General features: G+C 41.0%; 1 protein-coding gene across 1 annotated transcript in view; it reads right to left on the reverse strand.

Annotated features, from left to right (window-relative positions):
* Nucleotides 1-12751, reverse strand: part of LOC147728720 (uncharacterized) — a 497345-nt gene that overhangs the window by 427032 nt on the left and 57562 nt on the right. The window contains exon 8 of the mRNA XM_086963852.1: nt 9206-9414. Coding sequence (XP_086819978.1) covers nt 9206-9414 — 209 coding nt within the window. The remainder of the gene's footprint in view (nt 1-9205; nt 9415-12751) is intronic.

Below are 12751 nucleotides of genomic sequence, written 5' to 3' on the forward strand. Positions count from 1 at the left end.
TTTTTATGTTGGTCTTCTGCATTGGGACAAATTTCTGTGAACTTATTTCTGTTAAAAGCAATGAATTAGCATAGCGACCACGACTTTTGCCTTAACATATGATCTGAAAGAAGGGAATCTCAGTTATTAACCCTTTCATTGTCAAGGTGTTCCTGCTGTTGAATCGTGTTCATCTACTTTACCTTGTAGTTTATCAGGACAAGCTGCGTGCCTCTTTCAGCATAACCGGGTGTTAATTCCTGTAGGCACCACATACCTAGCTAACTATATGACCTGCCAGTCAACAGTGATGTATTGACATATTGGTGTGTTCCACGCTACATAGAGGCAGTGGATTTAAAGAAGGAGCTATTAAGTGTGAATATTCAATAGCACAAACACAGATAAATTCTGGAAAGAAACAGTGGCTTATATTGTATACGACCTCATGAGGCTCCAAGCAACACATATATGCAGGGTTTGATACATGTCGTCGCCTTCCGTACAAGTGCTAAAAGTTTGAAAAGAAAATGTTTATGATGTTCCTCTCTGACATCAACCAAAGGACTGCAACCAAATCTTCTTTTGATTCGTGTCTGCAGGCTCCAAGGAGGCCATTGATCTGTCAAAAGCTTTCCTTCTCCTGATTGGCGCGCATAGACTGAAAATGGAAGTCCTTACATGACGCTTCTGAATATATGGAATTTCTTCTGTGCTTCAAAAGACAGAAGCAAAGCAGCAAACACCCAGTAAGTTATTTAACTTACACCCTCATTATTAATGGCCTATAAGCATTCCTTTCCCAGATTTACCGTTTCCTGGGGTCCCGGTAATAGCAGAGGAAAATAAGGTGCCAATCTGCATGCTTTCCCCCAATATTCCACCCAGAGACTTCACCTGTTTGAACCAGGTGAAATCTGGGTGGACCCCCCTCCCCCCAATCAGCCTTGTCCCTGCTGAGCTCATAATTCAAGGGCCAATGGCAATGAGGGCCATAGTCTCTCACGTGCACTAATATCAGATATGTGCAGGGTCAAACTGGCCTGTAGGACAATCAGGCAGTGTCAGATGGGCTAGCCTGACAGATCAGTGTGTGGACCTTTTTCTTGGATGTTTGTGGGCCTGTTTCATAGTCTGCTGGGAAGGTTTTTACTGTTGATTTCCCATATACGAAACAAAGACTGCCTAAAGAAAGCTCAAATCCAGGACAGTCTTCCACATCCTGAAAAACACTTATACAGTGTGTCTTTGCAAATTCAAAACTGTCGCAATGTGCAAACATGGGCAACTTTTTTAGCTATTTAAATCGTTCGTGGGGGCCACTCTTATTTTGGTGCCGTCCTATTTTCTGTCCCAGTCCAACCCTGGATATGTGTAACTTTTCACAATTTTTTAGGTCTACATACGTTTTTACAAAAAATAACTAAAACAACAAAAATAGAAGCTTGAATATAAAATTAATTAGCAAAAATAACTGCTATGACGAGTCGCTCCTTTGTGGACTGATTGTAACCAAGTGTAGGACAACTATCCATTTGATGATTGTGCATTCCCTGTGGATTCTAGTGCTGTTGTCAGACCTTTGCTTTCCTAATTGGTGGACAATGGTATATTTTAATAATCTGGAGTTTTACTTTGCATAAATTGACATGTGGACTAGATAAGTATGCCTGGGTACCCCCAGATATGCAATTATATGCATTGAGTGCATTGAGAAGCTCAGTTTCAACATTATTGGGTACATCCCACTCCATTCCAACCTCACACTGCAGTGGAAACTGACGTGGCTGCTCCGATCCCGTTGCAAGTGGCGCTGTACCACACATATAAACGCCCTTGAGGAGTTATCAACACAGTTCAAACTCTACACTGGGCGTGGGATGAATTGAGGAAGCGGGCTAAACTCAGCATCCTGTATGCGCCATCTATGCAGTTAGCACACAACCTCATGTTGCCCACTATGGGTGATGGTACAAGCAGAACATTGGTGCAGAAAATGGACCTTAGAACATTTGCAGACCTCTACCCCTATGAGGAATTTAGGTTGTCTCCTGCATCTGTAGAGGAGCATGCCGTCCCCTTTTCTGAATTATTCCTATACTATAAACTAAGGGCTACATGCTGGTCCCTACATGACACTTTCCCCGGCTCCCCGCCGGCTTTGCCCGCATTGGAGAATGTGCTAAAGTCGGATTCGCTGCGCAGACTAATTACACGCATATATAATAGAATGCAAACCTCTACCCCCTGGTTAAACCTAAGGCACTTCAGGCATGGAATGTAGACCTCTACACCCCGATTTCAGAGGATCAATGGGCTTATTGCTGTAATCAACTTACGGCCCTATCTCCAAACTATAAGCTATGTCTCATTCATTTCAAATATCTCCATAGGTTTTATAGGACCCCGTCGCAATTACATCGTATGGGCCTAAGGGAAGATGAAAGCTGTTGGAGATGTGGGCTTGTCCTGGCCTCGTTTCTACATATGACATGGAGCTGCCTGCAGCTGTCCCCATTTTGGAATTCCGTTTTTGCCACGATTCAGAGCATGATAGGCACAACTAACGACCCGGATCCCCTGCTGGGGTTATGTCAAGAGTCTTACTTGAAGTTTTCCAGGCACTTCACAGGAGCAGAACGTCCCAAGTTCCCAATGCCTCTCCGAGTTTCCCTCCACGCTCCCAAAGGATTTTCCTTGAGAGTATGCAGGAACTCCGGGGGGACAGGGGGAAGGGACAGAGAAGAGACAGCCTCGTCTTCTATTACTGATGTTGTCTATCAGCTGCTACTCTAGATGCTTCTTGAGCTGATTAGATATTGGGCACTTCAAAACAAATAACAAACATTACTAAAGCCTTACTATGGTTAAACTATTATATTTTCCAAAGAAAGCAATTATAACGTAAGATTTGGCTATTGCCTCTCTTCTTTTGTAATTGGAATTTTTATGTTGTGCTCCTAAACAATGTTGTATTTGCAAGACTATCCTGTAGGGAAATAAACACCACAGTAACTACGTGCTGCTAAATAACTGTTATTTCTTGATATCTTATATTGAAGCTTGAATTATTAACCTTTCTTTTCTTTTGCATGCAGGTGGAATTTCTGAAGCCTGGAGAATACACTGGTAAGTTTGTTTTTCTGTTTCTCTATTTAACTACTCAGTAACTCACAGAAATATTGCTTAACTAATTAACACTCAGAGTGTGGTTGTTAGCAAGCTATTTTAGTTTTCAGCATTTGTAACTTGATATTTAAGCAAGAATTAACTGGTACAGATATAACATTTCTACAGATGAAGTCACACGGTGAACAGCTGCTTTCTTTGACAGGTCGTAACTCTGCCTTCCATGAACTCATGGGAAACCATTGAGTAGCAGAAAATAGACTACCGACGGCCAAGAAACGTGCACTAACCAATGCTGCCCAGGACTGACCAAAACGATTCCCAGAAGATTTTGGAACTTCTATTCCAGTTTTAAATTTACCTAAACGTATTGCCCCCACAGTTTGTCTTTTAAGTAGTTTGGCACCTAGGTTCTTGACAGGTTATTAGAATATGTAAAGAATACACCCGCAAATATGAGGAAGTTACATGCCATGCTCCTTTTGTTTGCTAAGCGCTGGGGGCCATGCGTTGGGGGAGGAGGGTAGTCCCAACCACGAAGGATTGGATCCAAGATGTAACATTTGGCCATACACAACTAACTACATTCTGGGAGCTGATGCCATCGCCATCCAGACCTAGGGATATATGGGAACAGTTCTTGGTATGTGCACAACAGGAGGAGGTCACTAGACCCCTAAACAAATATGAATAAGCCGGGTATGGGTGGGGGTGGGTAGATGCTGCATGCAGGATGTTGGTAATCCCGTTTCCTACTGGTACTAGTTCGAACCACACAGATCAGATATTGAGATAGACTGTATGTTGGAATGTTAACATGTTGGACGACAATATAACCTGCCTGGTTGGACTCTGTTCAGTGTTATATTCAGTTGTAAAGGGGGACGCATATGATTGTAATAACCTATATAACTTAGAAGGGTATGGCAATGTATGACTAATATTGCATTGATTAGCAACTGGCTTGTTGTTGGTAATGTTTGTAACATTATTGCATTATTGAAAACGTTAATAAATAAATATACGAAAAATAAATAAATAAATAAAAACATAATTTAAATTGATTACACTTTTACAATCCAGAAAAGTTCTTTCCATGATTCCAATCACATAGGTATCAGGTTGACAGAGAGTGCATTATGTAACAATGCAGGTGTAGGGGCAATGTGATTAGTGTGGTTGATGCCATTTTTCTGGCAAAATTTGTTTTTTCTCTTTACTCTGGTGAAAAGAAAGCAGGAGAGATATGCATTTTAACTGTGAGCAATGCATTGGATGTTGCAGCCCAACATATCTGAGGTGAGAAGTGTGAAGAACTTTGCCTAGATGATACGAGCACTTATTGGGAACTGCCATTTTTAGGTATCTGCTAAGACAGCGAATGCGCTATCTGTTGCGAAACATATTGTTATCTTACAGTGGGCTTAAAGCCTCCATTGCTTGTCATTGGTTGATATCATTGTTATTTGCTAGCTTCTTATTCGTTAGCTGTTTGGGTTTCCTTCCTCTTCTAGTGTATGTCCCACCCCTGGAGCATGGACACATTACTATGTGATTCCCATGCTTGCTTTTACAAGTAATACTTTTTTCTTTTTGTTTGAGCACTATATAGAGTGCATTTGTTTTCCCGCTATTTCCCTTGTATGATTCTCTTGTTCCTCCGCCACGTTACATGTTCCTCTCACTCGTCCATGTGCATCTCCTGACTCCCCCAAATTGCCTTCTCACCTGTGTGCTTTCTCACCACCAGCATCATGTTTCACTCTTTCACCCATTGGATCCATTGATCGCGGCCCAGTGTTGCTTCCCCACACATGTCACATTGTTAGTTCTGCTCCTCATACTACGTATTGCTTCTGCCTCCACCCAAGCCCTAGTGTTGCTGTTGCTCCACCCTTGTTGCAATCCCCACCCACTTTAGTAACCCACCCACCATCTGCATTCCCTTGTTGCTTACACCCCTTGTTACCTGTTTAGTTTCTGCTCCCCTCGCTCCCCTGTGTTGTTTCTCTGAACAGTTGTAAACAAAAATGCTTTAGCATCTTTTTTATTCATCTTAGTTACTGATCACATGCAGATCGGTAATAAAATAAGGTGGTCGCCAGCTTTAAAAGCGTTTTTTTTTACTTACATTCTTTAGTCATGGCCTGGCTCAAAACATTCGGCAAGCTAATAGGTTCCAAAAGGCGAGACCTACTGGCTTTGCCATTGCTTGTTCTGGGAAGGAACAGGACAATTTGGGGACATCGTAGCCTGACATAAATGATGCAAAAAAGATGATACACGGCTTTGTGAAAGATGGAGATGCAGCAAAACATGCTTAGAAAATCCATTGAGCCCTTCTAGTGCTTTATGTTCAAAATGGATCTTATATTCACGAAAAAAAGACATTTCTCCGATATTTCAGAAAATTGATATGCAGGTGTTATTCCACTTTTCAACTTTTTAAAACTGTTTCAACTCCATGTGCACTGTTAGGTACATTAAACAGAACATGGAGATTATGTGTTAGGTTGTACAATTGAACAATTCATTAATTGATGTACAATACTGTATTCACCATTGACTTTACAAACTCCCCAGACAGTGTATTCTTCATGGACTACAATCTTTCAGGAACATCAGCAATGAATGGAATAACGAAAACCCTACTGAAAGTAAATAACCACCAGACCGCACACTACATACCTCAGGCCTATCCAAAAACCATGCAAAACTCCGGATCCATCATCAAATCTCTACCTGCACTCTGATACAACACACTGTTAGTACTCATCTGGTTAGACAAATATGTAAACCCGCTGATCTTACGAAACACCATAACTAGACACCTGAGTCGCTTTAACTCAACATCCAGCAATGTTCTTTGTTTAAGAACACCCCTAGGGAATCCCATCACTGACTGCATCGCCATGTCCCAATCCTCCTTCTCATATGCCGAACCCACAGACAGCAAGAACCAACTAGGTTAGTTAAACCACTAAACAGCAATCCTAGTAAAAAGACTGGCAAACATGCAACTATGAAATGAAGAACTATCAAGTCAAATCCATCAACAAGTTTGTCATCGCTAGAACCAAATGAAAACAAAAGCGCCTAGAGACAAGAAACGTTCTGGGGGAAAAACACCTGCCAGCGCACTGTTGGTGCAGAACAGTCCCAATATCGAAGGCTTGAAAGCAAAGTATGCTGGGCAAGACTAAAAGTGGTGTCCTCTGTGCTCTAGGTGCAGGGTGACTGAGCACGGAAAGTGACCATTGGCACACCCTGCACCTATGGTAGTCATGCAAGCTAGAGGCAACTCAAAATTCACTATGAAGGCAACATTACCAATAATTTTCAAGGGATTTAGTGGAATTTCACATGAAAAATATATGCAACTTAACATATCCCTAACTGCCAATGAGTATAACTGGCTTTTCTTTTCATCTAAGTGTACAGATTACATCATAGATAAATTGATTGCTGATCAAATCACCAGTAATATGAACCCCAAATTGCAGATGCTGCAGACAGTTGCTGTGTTCTTGTTTGTGGACAATGAGAATACAGCATTGTTTACAGATGTATTAATTGCATGGGTATTTAGACTGTTGATTGTTGTGCTTAATTTTCAGCTACAATTAATTACCATAATGATTTGTTCAGAGGCAGTCTTTATTTTTTATTTACACTGATGACAGAGTTGTTACTACTTGTGAAATGAATATCACATTATCATTGATATAGTCAATGATGCCAGGCAAACTTGGTGCATTCTTATGAAACCTACACTAATTGATGACAGTAGCACTAAATCTTTATAAGTGCATTTACAGTGATATTATCTTTAAATTTCTCTAGAACTAAAGAAGCAATTTTTGCTGCGCACCTGAGCAAACAGACTTCCTATACCTAAAATCTGGAAAATTTCATTTTTTGCCACCTATGTCTTTACCCCCTGATTATTCTGCACAAACTTTAGTCTAATAATTCAGAGTGTGGGTTTCTTAAAATCTCGTGCTGATTTTAGAAGGTAAACACACGTTATAAGACACCAACCACCCTTTGTATCTAAATTTAACTTCATCATATTTAGAGAACAAATATTGCGCTTTTGTAATTACCAAGAACATTCTAAGCTAGGAATATGTTAATCAAACCAATCATAAGACTGACGTATCAAGGAACTCCCATCTGTATGAAAATGTATATAAGATTTATAGAAAACGTATGACCCGTATTAAAGAGATATCTATTTTGTCGTGTATTATGTCCTGAATATGTGCCATTTGGCAGGTCTGCTTTTTCACTACCTTCATCTAAGATGATTGAATGATGGACAAAATTATCGATTCTCACAAGGAAAAGGGTGTGCGATGTTGCCCTGCTAGATGGATCCTGAATGTGAGTTATATTTGCATCTGTTATATAGTACATGCTCTGTTCTCATGCATTATGTACGTCTAAAGATTACATACTGACTCCTTGTAATGAGGGCCACCATGTTGCTGGGCTGCTATTTAAAACCCTAAGTCATTCAGGAAGTTGTTATTCTTGTGCGCTTCAACTAAACCATTTGGATTGAAGAAGGGTAATCTTGATCACATCTGAGATAATTTAGGAGTGCATCATACTCAAGCATAGCCAGCACTCAAATATATTCTGTTGCAATTAATACACTAAGGGCCATATGTATGAGTGTGAAATATTTAGGATGTGTGCAACTAGCATTTAACAACCTAATACATATACCCTGAGATAATCATGTGAGGGTATGATTATAAAGACATTTTGCAGTTGTTCCATTATGTTCATGGTTATGAGAGGGTGCATATATTTTGTAGAAATGGACACATATTTGTAATTCTGTGCACTAGACAAAGTTGATCATTAAAGTGCAGTCTAAGGCGTCTGTTAGCTTAACTATGTGTGCTTTCATCTTGGCCTAACGTTCTCTGTTTCAGTGCAAGGTCACTTTGTACACTCATGTTTCTTCTGTGTTCACCCATTGCTGTGGAATATTTTGTCTCGCATTGTTTCTACTGCAGGTGTGGCAAAGCTTCATTAGTTGGAATAAAGGAGTTTTGTTTTAGTAGTTAGCAAATCATGGAAAGGAGGAGTCGGCAGATGAATTTGCGGTAATGAGCGAGGAGAGTTGTTCTCATGGTAGAGGAATGAAAAAGGACGAGAAGAGATGTTATCTAGGTGGGAGAGGTGCTGTAAATATTCAGTTGTGCCAGATCTAAGGAAAGTTCCCAAGAAGAAGTCACATGGAAGTGTCAATTCGACTGCAGTTGATAATATGTGCTGTGTTTAGTGATGGAGAGAGCCAGTCCATCTTAGGTTTTCTCAGAGAGCAGCCCTATGCTTCTACTCGAGTGGCTTTATGCTACTTGACCCATTGTCAGAGTGTTTTCTACCCATTGTCGGAGTGTTTTCTACAGAAGACTTTGACTGCTAACACCTTTCTTTCTCTTTCTTCCTAAATATATCTAGACTTAAATGATTTAGTTAGGTTTCCCTTGTTAAAGTAGTATAAGTAAAGCCAGTTTGCTCATGCTCTTTAAAGAGAATCATCTGATGCAATTTAACCTTCATTTTCTTTCCATGATTGTTTGCGTCATCATCTTAGAGTTAGTCATTTGATTTGCATATAGTGTACATCTCTTAAGGATATTTGGAGTTATTTTGAACTTTTTGTACCTTTATACGATTATGCTCAGATTGATTTATTTTGATTTATTTCTAAATTTATAAACCTGCAATACTCAGATCAAAGAGTTGCAGGGAATAATGTGTGACCACATTGGTTGTACTGTATTGAGATGCAAATTTGTGATTTTTCCCTTTCGCTGCTTGCTCTTCTAGAAAGATCTGTCTCCTCTGAAGAAATTGTGTAAATGGACCTAGACTTTAACAGGACTAATGTTCTAGATTGCAATGGGTTGTACTAAAAGCAATGCACTTGACTATAGAGCCCGGATGACGTGGTATCATCTGGTAAACTGAATTCTAATGCATGGAGTAAACAGATTAAACATTTCCTGCATAAAAGCATTTCGCTTCCTATTCTTGGCAGTGAGGACATCAAAGCTGCAGGAGGCTCAGAACTTACCTTGCTGTGGATGCTTTTTATGAAACTCTGGTGTGCCTCCTGTAGCTCAGTATTAATCTCCGGCTTCAGCGGAAGGATGTCGATATATTCTGAAGCAGTTTTGCTTGACAGATTGTACTGCAGGTCAGTTATGACTCTCTTGAAGCAGTGGCAGTAGTCCTCCGGGATCCCTGGAACCTGGAAACTCTGCTGTAGTTCTTGCTGCAGAACTTTGGCCATTGAGAAAGGAAAAACGCAAATAACATGAACCTGGGTGAAGTGGCGGTTGGAGTGTTAGTGAAATAAGAGTTTAGTTGAAACCTGCACCATCCTAAATAACTGTTATTAGAGTAATACACCAAGAATGTCTTAAGTGTTCAGAAGATTCTCTTTAATCAAGTCTAGAAAGATTATGACAACTTTACTGACCGACATATATGGACATTACACAATACCAAATCTGTAATAAAAGATGACGAAATGCACTGCAAAGGCAACAAATTGAACCAATGGTCCCAACACTGGAATATTCATTTTTTTGTGCAAAATTTGTTTATTACTTTCAAACACCCACAACAAATAAGACAGGGCTATTGCCTCTACATGGAGCCCAACCATTAGGAAGGAGGAGATAGTGACATCGTTACACAATCAAGGTTAATCAACGATCCCGAATCAACCCCAGGCGCAGATACACCTCAATACAAGTATTGCCACAGTGTCAAGGTTCCTACAATTCTCCGTGCTACTATGGTTAATGTCTTCTGCATCAAAGCCTCATCCTACTTTTCCTCAGATGCCCGCCCCAAAATCACCCTCCCCGCCCCTCTCCCCCCTGCCGGTGCTACTGTCTTAAGGCTAAGTGGGAGCAAATGGTGAGTCAAAATGTACGGGTTCCCCAGGTGACCTCATTTTAACAACATTATTAAGCATCCTGACTACTATGGAAGCCGGGAATCGCCTCACGCTCTGCGTCTCAATATCAAGATACCTAGTCTACTGGTCTCCCTCAGCCGTTAGTGCGCTCGCCTCTGAGTCAGTTTCTAGATCTGCCACTTTCAGCTCTGTCACAAGGGCGCCGCCTCTAATGCCTTGTCATTATAGGATCTATGGGCTTGCTATAATCGAACTGAGCTCTCGCTGTTTGCCCACTTAAGGAATGCAGATTTCCATCTTATATAGCTAGGACCCGCCGCTGCTTTCCAGTGGGATGTAATTTCTCGTTTAGCAAGCACCAATCCTAAGTCCATGAATTTGCTAGTTAACTTCGTTTTGCTAGTGTGCGGAAACCAATGTAGCAGGCAAGTCCCCCAATCCGGAGTGATCTGTCGCCCCGTTATATTACAGAGTAAAGCGGTTATCTCTTCCCAATATGTGCCCAACTGCGGGCAATCTCACAGCATGTGCAAGAGATCTGCACCCTCTAACCTACAACGGGGGCAAAGAGCCGTATTAACATGGAAATATTGGTTGATTTTAGCCGGCGTAAGATATGCCCTGTGCAATATAAAAAATTTAATCAGCTGGAATCTAGAATTTCTGTTTGGAAACAGTGATGCCACTGGAAAGATGATCTCGTCTTGTTTCAGTATGAAGTATTTTCTACCAGATGTTTTTAATGCCTTTGCATTTTTTTTGTTGCAAGAACCTTTCGAAACAATCTCTGTGCTATATGTGGTACACAGGAACATTGGCAGAAGGGCAGTTTGTAGAAAAATGGTAAGGATACATGATTTATCAGGAATGAGACAATGGCGGGCATTTAGAGTTTGGTAGTGCTCTCACCCTGCCAAATCTGCGGTTCACTTTATTTAGTTAGAGTCAGATGAAGTGTTTGGTTTACACCAGCGAGTGTCAACTGGCTTCACCAGTGTGAACCTTTGCTTTAACTATGGTTAGTATCAGAGTTGACACACAAGCATCAAAGAAACAGATACACTGAATAAACAAATGAATATACCTGCAAACTTTGAACTTTAAAAGAACCAAAACCAGAACTTTTTTTTTAAGTATGTGTTGGACTTGGCACTTTGTGCAGGATTAATCCCAAACATTTTTCCTTCACTCTCCTGTTTTTCTGAACCCGTTTCTGTTGGCTTTTAGGACTCTGCACATTTTATCACTGGTAACCAGTGCTAAAGTGCTTGTGCTCTCTCCTATAAACTTGGTAGACTTGGTTTACACCCAATTGGCACATTTAATTTACTGATACATCCATAGTAAAGAGGTATTTTATCTACTCAAGGCCTGTAAATGAATTAATTAGTGACTCCAACAGCTAGTTGGCTGACCTCCTGAGCAGAGCCTCAGGGACAGAAAAGGCTCCAACCATATTGAAGCCAGCACCTAGACTCAGCCTGTTGTGAGCCTTGCCCCCCAAGTGGTGTCACCCTAGTTCTGGGCCATTGAAAGTGGGCCTGAAGGTACTCGGAAGTTACACTGACTGCCCAAATGTGGATCTCGCAGAACTGATGCAGGGCAACGCATTGACCTGCAGCTCCTTGGAAGCACTGCTGCATGACCCATCTCAACACAGAACCTCACATCGCAGCCCCACGGCTTCTCGGAAACTCTGTTGTGAAACGCATCTCGACGTAAGACCTTGCATCATCTCCCTGCAGATCATCAGAACAGACACTGCATAATGCATTCCGAAGCAGGAACTCGCATCGCAGCCCCACAGCTCTTCAGAATCGCCAATGCATGATGCATCCTCTGTGCAGGACCATGCAACGCTCTGCAAACTCGGATTTAATTTAGTTTTTTCAGCAGCCCTAACATGGTCCCTGTACCTGACCCACTCTCCATTGTGGTCGGCCTGGACTTGGGACTTTGCCCCGGTTCAGTGGGACCAGATAACCACAGTTGTCACTTTGTGATTCTATGCACTGTTTTCACTTAAATCTTTGAAATTGCATATCTCCGGTTCAACTATTGGGCCTGCTGTCATTTTTGTCTCAAGTAATTTTATAAATGTTAAAAATTGTACTCTATTTTTCTAAATTGAGGTGGGATTTTTGTTGTGTTGTGTCTTTATTTGATTACTGTTTGAATTGTTGCATAAATACTTTGCACATTGCCTTTAAGTTAATCCTGACTGCTCTGTGCCAAGCTACCAGAGGGCTGACCGCAGGTTAATTTGGGGTTTGTTTCTGTTTCACCGTAAAAATAAATTGTATTTGCTGCTTGAGTAGGGTTTTACCCCCCTCAACCAGCAACCCAATTTCCTACATTGGTGTTCAGCAGTGAGATTAGGACTTGTGTTTGTGCAGTGCCATACAATGATTCTGTGTTACACTAAAATCTCAGATAAATAATTTTATACTAATTAGAGCATTTTTTAATTCTCCTTTTGTTTCTAAAATTGGTCATCTTTTTAAATGTAATTACTGTCTCACCATTAGACACTTGGGACTCTTATGTTGTTGTACCTGTGATACCTTGCCAGAATGGAAAGGAGTCCCAGCTGCCTATCATACCACAATATGAGAGAGCAGTTCTGCAAGGAGAGAGGGCTAACCATGAAAAGGGGATCCACTAAGCAGGACTTGCAGGATGCTCTGAATG

The sequence above is a fragment of the Lissotriton vulgaris genome, chromosome 3_1 (assembly GCF_964263255.1).
Source record: "Lissotriton vulgaris chromosome 3_1, aLisVul1.2, whole genome shotgun sequence".
NCBI classification, from domain to species: domain Eukaryota; kingdom Metazoa; phylum Chordata; class Amphibia; order Caudata; family Salamandridae; genus Lissotriton; species Lissotriton vulgaris.